A 17,929-nucleotide genomic window follows, 5' to 3' on the forward strand; every position below is an offset into this window, starting at 1 on the left:
TAACAATTTAATTCTATATATCTCCTCCCATCCAAAGAAGAGGTAATTCCAGATGCTACCATTCTGATAACTCTATATAAAAAAATCAATAATCTTAAGGAAAAAGGAAAAAAGAACAGAATGACTGGGGCTTTAAAGCTAGACATAGTAAGGTGAGCAGGGATTGCTTATAAAAAAGATACTTTACTTCTCAACTTTAAAGTTTACAACTCTCTGTATGAAAACATTAGGCTACAAGATTTCTAAGTAAATATTTTTACTCCAAGGGCTTTTTAATTCTGAAAAGAAAAACCATTCATTTTAATATGAAAAGTAATATAAGTATACTGAATTACCACTTTTTTTCTTTCATATATCTGAATCTCAGACCACATGATGCTGGATAATTAAGCTGAATTTGATCGCAACCAGGGGTCTAAATGTAACCTCAAATTGGACAACAGGATACAATAGAAAAACACTCACTCACTAGAAATGCTCTCTATAAGAAATTTTCCAAGAATGCAAAAGCAATAGAGACAGCCTATTTGACAGTGTATACTTGCTCTACAAAGCATTTTCCATATTGTAATTTGTAAGTTCACTGAGGGCAGGACTGTGTTTTATGTCTTATCAATATCATGTCCCTAGTGTTTAGAAATCAGTATAAAAATTTGCTAAACTGTTGAATTTACACATGGAAAGGACCCCCCCCAAGATCATAGCCAATCATCTTATTTTACTGATAAGTAACATAAATAATAAAATACTGTAATTAGGGAATAGCCACACATGTTTTTTTAAAGATCTTAGTTTAATTTTTAAATAGCATTTTAAATTACAGTCCCCACTTTAAGAAAATATACAAAATACATCAATAAATCAGAAGGCACCTATCCACACTAGAAAAGGATTTATTACAAAAAAATTTTAAAACCATTACAGGGTGACCTAAATAACAAGTCCCCATGACTCCTTTTACATGATTCTATTTACTAAAACTACACTTAAAATCTTTTTTTCATTACCATATCTACTGTAAATCAAGCATTCACGAAAAAATGAGATCTTAAAAATAACTACTGAGACACCCGAAAACAATCATGACTGGAACTAAATAATCTAACATCCCCTTAAACAATTAATCCATTCAAAATTACTCATAGATACAGCAATCATCAAAATTCAGCAATATTCACACATTTTTTCTCAAATGAAAACTTACTCGGACTCTGAATGAAGATCTAAAACAGATAAAACCAGACCCACTCCAATTGAGACTGGGCTTTTCAATGCTCCTAACTCTTCAGGCTTCCATCCCCATCTCAGCAGCCCCTATTGCATTACACACACCTTAATGGAACCCTATTGTTGCTGAAAAACCTAAACTTCTATTGCAACTAATAAGATCACTTCCTCTCCCCACAAATTTCATTAAAAGCTTATTTAAAAAAAAAAATCTCTTTTGATGATGTATCATTAAAACAGATGAGCAATTTTTCACTATTATTCTTTTCTTTCCAAACAATTTCAACTTTTAAAAATCTACCAAAATCATCTTTCTGAAATAAAAATCAGCAAAATCTTAGCTCCCTGATTACAGATAACAAATTATGTGTGACATTTCCTAGCCTAACCTCCAATCTCTTTATTCAGGTTTAGACAGTGCTCAGTTACAAAAGGAACGAATGAATGGACATCAATCACTTTGGAGTATTAGCACCTTAAAGATGTCTTTAGCAGGTCAATAATCTTTTCACCTTAGAAACACTTTATCAGATCTTGTCTAAAGCCTGGATAAAAGCTTCTGCATTAAGTACTTCTAACAACTGACAGTGTATCTCTCCACCACACAAAGCTGTTTTCTTCCTTAAGGGTGCAATCCTCAAGGTCATGATTCTTTGCAGCCTCCCAGAATGACAAAGGAGCATTACCTCTGGCCAAACAAGCTGTCAACCCAAACTCTGTCATAGCTCAGATAAAGAAACTGGCAGACAGTGATAATAAGGTCTAATTTTGCTCCCTCCCTAGAGGAGGTAAACAGATTTCAAATCAGTCAAAAAACCTTGCACATGAAGCAACGTTATCTTTGACCATACAAAGGAAAAGGACTCACTGTACATTCATCTAAAGGTTTCATTGATTTCGATGTCTAACACTTCATCATTGTAAAGTTGTTCCTCCTCTGGCTCTTCCACATATTCTATTTGGTCTACTGTCAACTCAGCATCCTGGCCTTCATATTGTCCTTCCGTGTACTCTTGAGTATACAATTCAGATTCATCAGATTTGTGATAAACTATTTCATCCTCTCCTTGTTCATATTCAGATTCCTGTTCTCCAGATTGGTCATTAGTGTTGTCAGACAGTTCAAATGATGTTACCATGCCAGATGTGGCATTAAGACTAATTGTGACATCCTGAGAACTAGAGAGGAATACAAAGAAAGGTACCCAATTAGGATGGAGCATTAAAAATAAATAAATAAATTAGTTGCTACAAACAGTTAAACCACAAACTGTTATTTCACTTATCAGTACACATTTATGCCATCAACTGAAAACAGAGCTTAATAACATGCTATACTAAGTCAGCGTCATAAACCCATAATGCATGTAGCACCACCACTTATCATCAGCTGCAGAGTATGTGACCAAGAGAATCAAATAAACCAAATGGTTAAACAGGTCTGACAGGAAAAAGGACAGAGTAAATTTCATTTTAATCTTCAGAATGAAAAGGATGTCAACTGTTTCCTACAATTTCAAAGTAAAAACAGGAGTATTATTCTATAAACAAAATCATAGTCGGAATTTTAATAATTTGTTCTCTTTCTTAAACCTATGATTCAAATGATAAATTCCTGTCTAAAAGAATAAAAATATTAAAATCTGTGTGAAACAGGTTACCAGGGGCTACAGTGGGTATAGGGAATGGGGAGTTAATTCTAAAATTGTACAGTTTCTATTTGGTTGTTCATAATGTTTCAGTAATAGATAGTGGTGATGGTAGCACAACACTGTGAATGTAATTAGCATATTACAACTATATAATTATATATGTGAATGGGGTTAAATGGGGAAATTCTGGGTTATATATATATGTTACTAGAATAAAATTTTTTAAAAATACACATAGACTGTACAACACAGTGAACCTTACTGCAAAAGATGGACTATAGCTATTAGTAAAATTATAAAAATGTTCTTTCACAAATTATAACAAATGTACCATACTAATGCAGGGTGCTAATATTAGGGTGGTATATGGGAACTCTGTGTACTTTATGCATGATTTTTTGGTAAACCTACATCTTCTCTAATTAAAAAAAAATTACAAAAGAAGTGTGAAAGTACATTTTAATTTTCAAATAAAATTTATACTAGTCAAAAATCTCAAAAAATTAGTTCATAATTTGAGTAAAACAATAAAGATGTTTAAAAACAGCAAAAATTCATATTCCACCCCTATAATTATATAGTTGTAATCACAACAGCTAAATGCCAAATAACAAAATGCTGGACAACAACATTTGAAATGCAAGATTTTGCAGATAAATCTAAGTTCATACACATTAAGTATCCAATCCTAACAAAAACTTAATTCTCCACTTTGACTTAAAACATTTTGTTCTAAAAAAAACTCCAAAGGTATATTTCAAGGGCAATTTAACTAACTCAAAATGTCAAAGAATGGAACTGGGAAATTTAGCTACCTGTAAACTATATCAATTTAAAACTGTATTATTACCTGTAAAAATAACTTTGCATCAGAAGATTTGTAACAAATTTATGACAATAATAAATGGCACATACTAAATTACATTTATAATCAAGAAGTGTCTGTTATATTTTCCCAATAAATGTTTCCTCATAAAATTGAAAAAAAATTATTCCATCTACCAGAGTACACTAAATATTTCCCTCCTCTTCTTACATCTATGTCTACAACAGAAAGATACTCATTATATTCAGATTGTCAACTAGAGTTTAAGTACACGCCAAAGGAATTCCCATAGTAGTATATAAGTAAATAGCTATGTATAAATAAAAATTGTATGAAATGAAAACCAAAGTAGCAAGATCAAACTGCAACCAAAAATATTAAAAGGGTCCAAGGCCACTGCCCTCAAACCAAATAACATAGTTCTTTAAAGAACAGTATATTATCTGTACTCAGCTTTGATAACCTGTACTCAACATAACTCAAAGAGCTCATTAAATATAAAACCTACAATGATTTTAAAAGCTGACCTATTTAAACAAAAATATGTCTGACTTCCACATCAGACACTTTTCCTACATTGTGTTTAGAATGCAGCTGTATATTAAAGATATAATACCACATTATTCGAATTATTCCATTTTAAGTATAAATTATAAGCTGTCCCTATCACTTTAAGGAACATTTTTAATAAATATTGAGTACCTGAAATTTTCCTCATCTTCATTATCACTCTGTAAAAGATCATCATTTAGTTCTTCATCCGACAAGTCCGACTGATTCTAATTAAAATTGAAAAAAATTAATTACTGCATGTCAATTCCATAAAAAGACTTGTTACAAAAGTGCCAAATTATACTGAATAGATAGTTATAAACATCTGCCACCAAGAAAGTTTTCTCAGTTTGATTTTACCAGCTGAAAATCAAGAGAATCCACATGATGGGATATTAGCTAAATGTCCTAGATTAATTTTTAGATGCCACAGGCAAGTAAGTATAGAAGCAACAAATGTAATGATCATATTTATTCTAATTCTAGTATAAAAGGAAAAAAGGAAGAGTTCTTTGGTAAAGCCCCAAAAACAATTTTTTTCTTATCACACACATGCAAAAAAAATAGTATCTTTAAGATTTGACAAATTTAAACCCATTAGTATGCAAAATCTGAAGACTTTTTAAACCAAAAAAAGAGTGTCATTTTAGAAATAAGCAGATTTTAGATAACTGGATTACAAATTGAAATGTTAAAAGACTATGAAAAGGAACTGGGCTGGCGCAGTTCTGGTGGTCGGCATGAGAGGGCCACCAGGAGGTGCCAAAAAATAGAAAGAATGAAAGATTGACAGTGTTCAATCCAAAGGAAAAAGTGATGATTGAACCAAATGAAGCAATGTCAGGGAAAAAAGTCTCTTCAAAGAATAGTGAAAACAAAGTCTCTTTAAAGAATTCTGAAAATAAAGTATCTACAAAGAGTACTGAAAATGAAGATACATTAACTAATTTACATTCTAAGCTATGGTCATCTTCCCTCTTAAAAGAAGTCCAGGTAAAGTGGGCCAAGAGGCAATCATTGAAAAGCAGGAGAAAAATAATGAACGTTGCCTTCTGGATACTGGTGTTTAGTTGTCTGAATCAACAGATGATGATGATGAAGATGATACCAATGATGAAAAACAGGAATTCTTATGAGCATACTTGTGCCCCATTAGAGTTAATGGCAGAAGTAAGTTTTACTTGTGCTTTATAATCTAAGAAACTTAAAAATATTGAAAAATCTAGTATGAAGATTAAAAAATAGAAAAAACGCTTTCACACATACAGATACTGCCTGGCTACTCATCTTTCTCACCACTTTTGCCAAGTTAGAGGTAAGAGAAGATTCTGGAAGTGATAGTATTCTGGTAAAGTTGAGGCAGGAGTAAAAGACGTTTTGGTATAAAACTCCTAAAGGAGCTTTACTGAATTCTTTCTATGTACTGATCATCATGCTAGTTGTTAGTGATATAGAGAAAAACAAGAAAGATATGTCCTTGCCCTTGAGAACTAACAGGCACATATATAAATCATTACAATACAATAAAATACATGCTCACAAAAGAATTTACAAAGTTCTCTGTGAACGGGGAGGATTAAAAAACTGTGGTGGCTTGAAGCTCTATATACCCCAGAAAAACCTGTAGTTAAATTTAATCTATTCTTATGGGTGTAAAACCATTTTGTATTTGAACCTTTTGATGAGGTTACTTCAGTTGGGGTACGGTTCACATCAGTCAGGATGGGTCTTAATCCTGTTACTTGAGTCCTTGAAGAACACAGTTAAATTCAGACAGAGAGAGAGAAAGCCACAGGAAGCTAGAAGCTAGACATCAACAGAACCCAGAAGAGAAGGGAGAGACCAGGAGAGGCTGCCATGTCCTTGCCATGTGAAATAGAAGCGAAGGATCATTGGCAGTCAGCCCCAGAACACCGGTCTTCAGGAAAAAAGCACTGCCTTGATGACACTTTGATATGAACTTTCTTTTAGCTTCAAAACAGCGAACAGATAAATTCCCATTGTTTAACCCACCCTCTGAAAAAAAAAGGAAGACTATGAGAAAACTTTGGCTTTTCCAATTTGATCAAATATAACAGTAAATACGACCAGCTCAGTTCTTTGCTCCTGTTCTTGGTAGCGCTGTATACTCCTATCAGCCGATCAAATGTATCGACTTCCAGATTTTGTTAGCTTAAATATATACTCCAGTATCTTAGACTTAAGGAGGGGAAAAAAAAAAAACTTAATGCACATTTGCCCCTCCACTAAAATGATTTGTATGTATAAATAGTAATATAAAGTAACACATGCCCCTCCTAAAGACATTCCAGACCCACAGATGGGCGCACGCACGCGCACACAAAACGATAAACACCTGAAGCTTTTCATAGGAAAAAAAAAGAGGAAAAAAGGCTTGATCTTCTACTTAACGAGGAAAGAAGTATATAAGCAGTTCTTTTCCAGCATTTTACAACTTTAAAAAAAAATAGGTTTCTCAAAGTTGCCTGATATTATTCCAAAATATTCTATCTTATTTCATGGGGAAATAATTCCAAGGGTCTCCACCTAATCACTGATATTTAATAACATAAAAATAACAAAGACCACATATCAGCCAGTTTATGTGAAGAGAGGAAAATATCTGTATAAAAACGAAACAGACTGAGCGCAACACATCCAGAATGAAGTTTAGCTTTGTTGACCATGTAATCTGTCATCCAAACTGGACCAGCTGTGAGAGTGAAAGGAGATGTTATTAGGCTTGAAACAGGCCTGACACAGACAAACCAATAAAAGCCAAATTTCAGTCAAATAAGGACTTACTGCTCTGTTGAGTTTTTCAGTTAAACTTTACATATTTGTCAAAAGTCAATGAAACAATAATTCATTTTTTAAAAACTAATGGAATACACATGTTGTGTTAAGCCCTGAAGGTAGTCAAATCTCACTTTTCAGTTCTGAGGATTCAACCTTCTCTGCTATTCTGAACCAGCAGAATAACAGACAAAGGAGACAACCATTAAAATACGATGGTACTCACAGACATAGGGGACTGGTGGTTTGATGGGTTGAGCCCTCTACTACAGGATTTACCCTTGGGAAGACTGTTGCTGCAAAGGAGAGGCTAGGCCTCCCTATAATTGTGCCTAAGAGCCTCCTCCCGAATGCCTCTTTGTTGCTCAGATGTGGCCCTCTCTCTCTACCTAACCCAACCTGAAAGGTGAAATCACTGCCCTCCCGCCTACGTGGGATCAGACACCCAGGGGAGTGAATCTCCCTGGCAACGTGGAATATGATTCCTGGGGAGGAATGCAGACCTGGCATTGTGGGACGGAGAACATCTTCTTGACCAAAAGGGGGATGTGAAAGGAAATGAAATAAGCTTCAGTGGCAGAGAGATTCCAAAAGGAGCTGAGAGGTCACTCTGGTGGGCACTCTTACGCACAATTTAGACAATCCTTTTTAGGTTCTAATGAACTGGGGTAGCTGGTGGTAAGATACCTGAAACTATCAAACTACAACCCAGAACCCATGAATCTCGAAGACAATTGTATAAAAATGTAGCTTATGAGGGGTGACAATGGGATTGGGAAAGCCATAAGGACCACACTCCCCTTTGTCTAGTTTATGGATGGATGAATAGAAAAATAGGCGAAGGAAACAAGCAAGCAAACAGACAAAGGTACCCAGTGTTCTTTTTTACTTTAATTGCTCTTTTTCACTTTAATTATTATTCTTGTTATTTTTGTGTGTGTGCTAATGAAGGTGTCAGGGATTGATTTAGGTGATGAATGTACAACTATGTAATGGTACTGTGAACAACTGAATGTACGATTTGTTTTGTAGGACTGCGTGGTACGTGAATATATCTCAATAAAATGAAGATTTAAAAAAAAAAATATGATGGTACTGATAAAGCTGTAATGAAGAGCTAGACTAAATCCTTGAGGCCCAAACTGATTGTCAACTACATCCAATGAATCTGAGTGAATTCTCTTCTCAGACAACGGTGGAATAGCTAGGGAGGACACTTCTCAGGATGGTCTGTAGGAAAGTAGAGCTAACAGATCCCAGAAGTGTGTGAACCAGAGAAAACGGACCATGAATGCTAGTGAAATCCTTTCTCGCAACTTTACAAAACAACATAAGTCATTCTCACCATGAGGAGACAAACAAGCAATAAAGAAAAGGAGTGTTTTCTCCAATACTCCTAAGAATGCAGTACTAACTTTGTTCTCCAAACATTTCTGTAATATCGGTAATGCATGAAATAAACAATGACTTGGAACAAAAGAAGAATACCACTTCAGCATTAGTTCTACAAACACAAAACAGAAGCTAAAGAAGGAATTACACACTGACAGCCAACTTCCATATGAATCCTACACAATTTCTAAACATTCTCATTTGGGCATTCCAGCCTGCATTATGCTGAATTTGTAACCCTGAATTTTGTTTTCAATGATTTATTTTTAATTGTGGTAAAATATACATGACGTAAAAATCATTTAACCATTTTAAGTGGACAATTCTTTGACCTTACGTACATTGACAACACTGTAACTTTCATCTCTCAATTTCCAGAATATTTTCAACATCCCAAACCAAAACTAATGCTCATTTAGCAATAACTCCCAATTCCTCCCCTCACTTCACCTCTGGTAACGATTATTCTACTTTCTGTGTTTCACATGAGAGAAACCATACAATATTTTGTCTTTTTATGTCTGGCTTATTTCACTCCACATGATGTCTTCAAGGATCATCCATGTTGTAGCATGTTCTAGCACTTCACTTTTTATGGGTGGATAATATTCCATTGTATGAACATGCCACATTTGGTTACCCAGGCATCTGTTAATGGATGACTTGGGCTGCTTCCACTTTTTGGCTATTGTGAATAATCCTGCAATGAACAATGGTGTACAAATACATATTCAAGTCCCTGCTCTCAATTCTTTTGAGTATATACCTAGCAGTGAAACTGCTGAGTCATATGGTAATTCTATGTTTAACCGACAAACTGTTTCCCACAATGGCCGCACCATTTCACATTCCCACCAACAATGTATGAGGATTCCTATTTGTCCATATCCTCACAAACACTTGTTATTTTCTGGGTTTGTTTTTTTTTTTTTTTTTTAATAGTAGACATCCTAGTGCATGGAAAGTGATATCACAATGTAGTTTTAATTTGTATTACCCTAATGGCAAATGATGCTGAACATCTATTCATATACTAATAGACCATTTGAATGCCTTCTTTGGAAAAATGTCTATTCAAATCCTTGGCCCATTTTTCAATTGGGTTTTTTTTCTCTTTGTTGTCGAGTTGTAGGAGTTCTTTATATATTCTGGCTATTAAAACTTTATCAGGCATACGGCTTAAAAATATTTTCTTCCATTCTGTAGGATGTCTTTTCACTTTCTTATGTCCTTTGATGCACAAAAGATTTTAATAGTGATGAAGTCCATTTTATCTATTTTTTTCCTTTGTTGCTTTCCACTTTTGGTATAAGATCCATTGCCAACTACAAGGTCCTAAAAGTATTTCCCCACGTTTTCTTGTAAGAATTTTATAATATTAACTTTTATATTTAAGTCTTTGATCCACCTTGAATTAATTTTTATATATGGTTAGAGACCTTTAAGAAGCTCAGGAAGAGACAGGAACTAGAGCCAACAGAGATGCTTAGAGATGACTGGAGATGAGGACAGAAGGACAATTGGAGATGATAAGCTAAGAGATGAAGCCCAGAGTTTGCTCTGGAGAAGCTAAGAGAAGAACCCAAGATACTTAGAGAGAAATATCCTGGGAGAACAAAGCAAGGAAGCAGAGGAGTTGAGAGAAAGGAGCTACGACAGATGCCCAGAGACATTTTAGAGAAAGCCATTTTGAACCACAACCTGGAAACAAAGGACGAGCAGATGTCAGCCACGTGCCTTTCCAGCTGACAGAGGTGTTCCAGACACAACTAGCCTTCCTTCTGTGAAGGTATCCTCATATTGATGCCTTAGTTTGGATACTTTTTAAGGATGAGTTTTTCCATTGCTGTAAAAAAAAAAGGCTACTGGAATTTTGATAGGGATTGCATTGAATATGTAAAACACTTTACACAACACTGGCATCTTAACAATAGTTAAGTATTCCAATCTATGGACATGAGGTGTCTTTCCATTAACATAGGCCTTCTTTAATTTCTTTCAGCAATGTTTTACAGTTTTCAGTGTACAAGTCCTTTACCTCCTTGGTTAAATTTATTCCTAGGTTTTTTACTCTTTCAGATACTATGGTAAATGGAACTGTTTTGATTTCCTTTTCAGACTGTTCATGACTAGTATATAAAACCCAGTTGACTTCTGTGTGTTTATCTTGTACCCTGAAAATTTGCTCAATTAGTTTATTAGTTCTAGTAGCTTTCTTGTGGATTCTGAAATTTTATACATAAAAGATCATGGTATCTGAATGCACAACTGTATGATGATATTGTGAACAATTTATCATACACTTTGGATGATTATATGGTATGTGAATATATCAATAAAATTGCAGGGAAAAAAAAAAAAAGATCATGGTATCTGTGAATAGGGATAATTTTACTTCTTCCTTTCCATTCTGGATGCCTTTTATTTCTTTCTCTTTCCTGACTGCTCTGGCTAGAATTTCTAGTACAATGTTGAGTAACAGTGGTGACAGTGGGCATCCCATCTTGTTCCTGACCTTAGGAGGGAAAGTTTTCATTCTGTCACCATTGAGTATGATATTTGCTGTGGGCTTTCATAAATGCCTTTTATTATGTCGAGAAAGGTCCCTTCTATTGCTAGATTTCTGCATGTTTTGATCATGAAATGATGTCTGATTTTGTCAAATGCCTTTTCTGCATTCATTGAGATGATCATGTGTTTTTTTCCCTTCATTTTATTAATGTGGTATATTACACTGATTTTCTTATGTGGAACCATCCTTGCATTCCTAGAATAAATCCCACTTGGTCACAGTGTATAATCCATTTAATATACTGTTGATTCAGTATGCTAGTACAGCCATACCATGTTTTATTGTACTTTATTGCAGTTGGCAGATACTGTGTTTTTAACAAATTGAAGGTTTGTGGCAACCCTACGTCGACCAAGTCTATCGGCAATTTTTTCAACAGTATGTACTAACTTCGTGTCTCTGTGTCACATTTTAATTAAAATATGTACAGTTTCTTTTTAAGATAGAACGCTACTGCACACTTAATAGACTACAGTATAAACATAACTTATATGCATTAGGAAACCAAAAAATCTGTGACTTGCTTTATTGCAATATTTGCTTTATTGCAGGGGTCTGGAACCGAATTCACAATATATCTGAGGCATTTTTAGTGAGGATTTTTGCATCTATATTCATAGGGGATATTGGTCTGTAATTTTCTTTTCTTATGCTCTCTTTATCTGGCTTTGGTACCACTGTAATATGGCCTCATAGAATGAGTTAGGAAGAAATCCCTCCTATTTTTTTGGAAGAGTTTGAAAGGACTAGTGTTAAATCTTATTTGATTGTTTGGTAGAATTCAGCAGTGACATCATCCAGTCCTGGATTTTTCTTTGCTGGGAGATCTATAATTACTGATTCAATCTCTTTACTTTGTACAGGCCTGTTGAGATTTTCTATTTCCTGTTCCATCAGATTAGGTAATTTTTATGTTTCAAGGAATTTGTCCATTTCATCCAAGTGTTCTAATTTGTGGACATTTAATTGTTCATAGTACCCCCTTATAATTCTTTTTATTTCTGTAAATTTGGAATAATGTCCCCATTTACATTTCTATTTTATTTATTTGTGCCTTCTATCAGTCTGGCTAAAGGTATGTCAAAAAAAAAAAAATGACTACTGGTTTTGTTGATTCTGTTTTTCTATTCTCTGTTTCAATTATCTCTCCTCTAATCTTTATTATTTCCTTCTTTCTACTCCCTCTGGGTTTAGCCTGTTCTTCTTGTTCTAGGTTTTGTTTAGGTGTAAAGTTAGGTTATGGATTTCTGATCTTTCTTCTTTTTTTAATGTAGCCATTTAGAGTTATGAATTTCATTCTGAGCACCTTCACTGCATCCCATAACTTTTAGAATGTTTTCATTTTCATTCTCTGAAGATATTTCCTAATTCCCCTTGTGATGTACTCTCACTTACTAGTTTTTAACAATGTGTGGTTTAACTTCCACATATTAATAAACTTGCCAGTTTTACTTACGTTACTGATTTCTAGCTTTATTCCAGTGTGGTCTGAGAAGACACTCTGTATGATTTCAATATTTTTAAATTTATTAATGTTTTAAGTGTGGCCTAACATATGGTCTATCCTAGAAAATGTCCCGTGTGCACTTGAGAAGAATGTGCCTTCTGTTGTGGTTAGGTGGAGTGTTCTACAGGTCCATTAGGTCTAATTGGTTAATAGTATTGTTCAAGTCCTCTATTTCCTTCGTGATCTCTCCATATGTTCTAACAATTGTTGAAAGTGGTGTTTTATTGTACAACTATCTATTTCTCCATTCAATTCTGTCAATTTTTGCTTCATAAATTTTGGGGCTCTGCTGTGAAGTATATATGTTTCTAATCATTATATCTTCTTGCTGGACTGAAACTTTAATCAATATATAACATCTTTCCTTGTCTCCTGTCTCCTATAATCTTTTTTGAGTTAAACTCTATTTTGTCTGTTAGGGAAGTCACAGGCATGTGGCCATCACAAAGACCTCATGTACCCTACCTCTTTCTCTGGGGAAGTCACAAACACACACTAGGCGACCATCCTCTGGCCCTCTACTACCCCTACCTCCATAGTGCCCTTCCACAGTCTGGGGGAGATGTTAAGTCTAATGAAAATACCTTGCCAGACCTTAAACCTGGAAACTGGAAATAAGCAGACTAGATGCTTATGAAAACAGGAATTCTCAGTGTCAGGGCCCCCTTCCCTCAAGGTGAATAAAAACCACTGTCAAACAGTATAGATTTGTCTCTCGTCTCCAACTAGAAGTCGGGTGTGTGGAAGTGCCACCTAACAACCCAACACAGGGCAGTTTGGGCCACCCTGGAGACCAGCCATGAGGAGACTTCTTCCCCTGCATTTTGGACTTTCTGTGCTATATAAGTGATAAAGAGATTATCTGCCCCTTCTGGATTCTTTATACAGTGCAAATAATAAACTTATCATTTGCTAAAAGTTTCTATTGTGCCCTGAATCTGTGTTCCCATTGTAGCAACTCGCTCCACATTATCTGGCAATAATACATCACCTTCAGCTCTCTTCTGATTACTGTTTGCTAGGAATATCTCTTTCCACCCTTTTACTTTCAATCTTTGTGTCTCTGTATCTAAAGTAATCTCATGTAAACAGAATATAGATGGATCATACTTTTTTCATCCAGTCTGCCCATCTCTGACTTTTAATAGGAGAGTTTAATCCACTGACATTTATGGTAATAACTGAGAAAGAACTTACTTCTGCCATTTCACTTTTTCTATATGTCTTGTATGCTTTTTGTTCCTCAATTACTCCATTACTGCCTGTTTTTGCATTTAGTTGCTTTTTGGTAGAACACCATTTTAATTCCCTTCCTCTATATTTTTTAGCTATTTTCTAAGTGCTTACCTTTAAAACTACAATTAACATCTTAAATTATAACAACCTAATTTGACTAGTTACCAATCTAGTCTCAGCAATATACAAACTCTCTACTCCTATATATCTCTGTCCCTCACCCTTTATATATTCTTTCAAATTACATCTTTATACAGTGTATGCCCATTAACATAGATTTTTAAAGTTACTGTACACATTTGGCCATTAAGTCATATGGGGGAGAGCAGTTACAAACTAAAAGCACAATAATCCAGAATTTTATATTTACTTATGTAGTTATCTTTACCAATGTTATTTATTTCTTTTTATGGCTTCAAGTTAATGACTAGTGTCCTTTTATTTCAGTTTGAAAGACTCCATTTAGCATTTTTTTGTAGGGCAGGTCTTCTGGTAATGAACGTCTTCAGCTTTTGTTTTTCTGTAAATGTATGATTTCTTCCTCATTTTTGAAAGATTAATTTTGCAAGAGATCGAATTCTTGGTAGACAGGTTTTTTTTTTTCCTTTGAGGACTTTATGCTATCCCACTGTCTTCTGGTCTCCAAGAATTCTGATCAGAACTCCACTGTTAATTTTATTGGGGATCCCTCATTTGTGACATGTCATTTCTTTCTTGCTGCTTTCAAAATCTTCTCTGCCTTGGGATTTTGACAATTTCACTATAATATGTTTTGTTGTAGCTCTCTGAGGGTCTATCCCACTTGGAGTTCATTGACCTTCCAAGATGTGTATATTCATGTCTTTCATCATATTCGGGGAGTTTTCAGTTGTTATTTCTTCAAATGCTTTTTTCTGCTGCTTTCTCTCTTGTCCTAATAAGACTCAAATGATGCATATGTTTGTACGTTTGATGGTTTCCCACAGATTCCCTCAGGCTCCATTTATTTTTCTTCAATATTTTTCTTTCTGCTTCTTACTCTAGATAACTTAAATTTTCTTACCTCAAAATTTACTGAAACTTCTTCTGCCTGTTCAAATCTGCTGCCGAATCCATCCAATGAGTTTTTTCATTTCAATTCCTATACTTTGTAATTTCAAACTTTGGTTCCTTTTTATAATTTCTCTTTATTTTGTTCAGACACTTTCCTAATTTCCTTTAGTTCTTTGTATATAGATTCCTTCCGCTCACTGAACACATTTAAGAGAGCTGATTTAAAAACTTTGAGTTCCCCTGGCGACAGTTTCTGGCAAATCCTTTTTGCCTGTGAATGGGCCATACTTTCCTGTCTCTTTGTGCAGTTTTTAATTTTTTGTTGAGAACTGGACATTCTGAGTATTATGTTTTTATTATAACTCTGGCAATCTTATTCTCCCACTCTCCTGGGATTGCTAGATTTTTGTTGTTGGTTGAGGACTGGAGCCATCAAGTTGGACTTTTCCAAACTATTCTTTCTCCCAAATGGGAATGGAAAGAGTGAGGGGGTGAAAAAAAAAAAGAAAAACAGGATCTGCATCTTTAAGACTCCTTTTGTAGCTTCTGCTTGAGAGTTGGAACAATGGCCACCCTCAGAACTGGCCTCCTAGAAATCTGAAATAAAATCCTACATTTCTGCTATAGTCACTACATGGTTACTTCCACCTCTTTGACCAATCAGTGCCCTAGCAGTCTCTTGCAGAGGTCACATTTCATGGGGGAGATAAAAGACAGTGATCAGTCACAGGGTACCCACCCAGACTGGTTCCAATCCCAGATCTATAGCAATAACCTCACTAATAAATACCTGAAAAAATATTCAATCCCACAAGAAATCAAATAAATACAAATTAAAAGAACTAGAAATCATTCTTCATCTATCACATTGACAAAGACTGAATAAAGTGATTAACAGTATCAAAACTGGGGAATAGAAAGGTGGAAAAAGATGCCCAAACACAGCTGCAATGTGGCAATAAGAGGCAAGAACTCTAAAATGCTTATACCTTTTGGCCAGAAATTTCCCATTACAGAAATTTCCTAAGGAAGAATCCAAAAGCATACTAAGATTTGTACATTAAAATTTCTCATAATGCCTGAGAATTTTCTTCAAAATAATTCAGGAAGTAGAAAGTGGGTGGGATAAAGCAGAGCAAGACCACCATTTATTGAAAACTGATGAAGCTGGGTGACAAACGCATGAGGGTAAATTATACTGTTCTCTCTTCTTTTGTATAGGCTTGAAATTTCCACAATTAAAAGTGTTTTTTTAAGCCATCATAAGCAAAGACTTGCAAACAACCTCAAGGCACATTAGAATTATTAGGTATACCACAGTATATACAAACACTGAAATAAATATTTTTAAAAATGTTTAATGAAAAGATAGAACAGCCAATGAGACAATGTTAAAATTTAAAAAGAAGCAATATTATATAGGGAAAATTTTAAGTACATTGGAGAACACATGAGAAAGAACAGATGGAAATATAACAAAATGTTTTTCATGAAGGATTATATCCATTTTAATTATTTCTTTTTTATATGTTTTACACTCAATTCCTACAAAGTACAATGTATTTAATTTTATATTAGGGATAAAAGGAGGCAGAAAAGAAGGGAAAATGCACTGTTCCAAAATATATAAGCTTCAAAAATGTTCAAAACACATAAAAGGGGAAACCCTCCCACTGAGACATTCATAAAGCATCATGTACACATCACAGGTATACATTTCTATCTGAAATGAGATACGTTACAAAATCAAGTAATCCTTTTTTTTTTTTTTTTTAGAGTAAGGCTAATTTCCCAGAATGCCAGCACTATTGCACAAAACAAACATCATTTTCCCATTTTTTTTTTTTTGATAAGAGTCCTGACTGAAACTTTTACAAGACTAGAAAATATTTATACCAAAAGAGAATTATTACAGAGGAACTCCCTGAACAGAAACTGTGACATATCAGGCTTGTCCTGAAATATGAATCTAACTTTATGTAGAAACATTTTACTACACTTAAATATGTTGAAATCTTATTGGCATTTTTCATTAAAGCATCTTAAATAAATACAAAGCAAAAAACTGTATACTTCAGGGTAGTGAACTCACACGTACAGTGAGAGTACCTCACGGGATGTACAAAATAATTCACCAGGTACAGAAAGAAAATAATAATACCCACCACCAACCCCCATAATCATGACAATGAAGTTATTATTCACAATATACATTGATATTGGCACCCTCATTTGTTCCAGACATCAGCTGGTCATGTGCTACACACCAACTAAGAGGCATCATGAGGCAAGAGTGTTAGTTCCACAACAGGGAGGGGTTGAGGGTGCCAGCACTCTCACTAGTTTTTCATGTTCAATTTTTTTAATGTATCCCAGTTTACTGTAATTTATATGAAATCAAGCAGATTTACAAGTAGCTCTGTCTTCCAATTACAGGTGATATCAATTATTTAAAGAAGGGGAAGTTGGGGTAGGTAGGCTGAGGTCAGGCCAGCTGTAGCCCTATAATACAGTAAATACAGAATACAGAAAAGAAATGTGACTTTAAAATAATTTTACCCACAATTCATGTTTTAGACAAAATGCTTATGAAATAAAATAAGTTACAAGAGAACAGCAGAACTGATACTACTTTTAGTACAAAATATCAATTATATTAACAAATGAGATTAAAAGGACAATCTAATCAAATCTGATAAAAGAAATCGGACAAAAGCCTACTATAAAGACACAGTGGTCAAAACAGCACAGAGATAGACATACTGGTCACTGATATCGAACCAAGAGCTCAGCAATAGACCCCCAGATATGGTCAACTGATTTTTGATAAAGGCCTGCAAATCCACTGAACTGGGACAGAACACTCCTTTCAACAAATGGGGCTGGGAGAACTGGATATCCATATCCAAAAGAATGAAGGAGAACTCCTACCTCACACCCTATACAAAAATTGCTCGAAGTGGATCAAAGATCTCAGTATAGAGAGTACCATAAAACTCCTAGAATATAGGGAAACATCTTCAAGACCTAGTAATGGAAGGTAAGTTCTTAGACCTTATCCCCAAAGCACAAACAATGAAAGAAAAAATAGTTGAATGAGAACTCCTCAGAATCAAAAGCTTCTGTGCCTCAAAGGA

The 17,929-nt window shown here is 34.7% G+C and overlaps 1 protein-coding gene across 1 annotated transcript in view; it reads right to left on the minus strand.

The window, feature by feature from the left end:
• Window positions 1–17,929, minus strand: part of RBM33 (RNA binding motif protein 33) — a 216,345-nt gene that overhangs the window by 130,827 nt on the left and 67,589 nt on the right. Inside the window, 3 exon segments of the mRNA XM_037835742.1 lie at window positions 2,096–2,113; window positions 2,115–2,406; window positions 4,408–4,484. Coding sequence (XP_037691670.1) covers window positions 2,096–2,113; window positions 2,115–2,406; window positions 4,408–4,484 — 387 coding nt within the window.

This window comes from Choloepus didactylus, chromosome 5 (genome assembly GCF_015220235.1).
Source record: "Choloepus didactylus isolate mChoDid1 chromosome 5, mChoDid1.pri, whole genome shotgun sequence".
Lineage (NCBI taxonomy): Eukaryota > Metazoa > Chordata > Mammalia > Pilosa > Megalonychidae > Choloepus > Choloepus didactylus.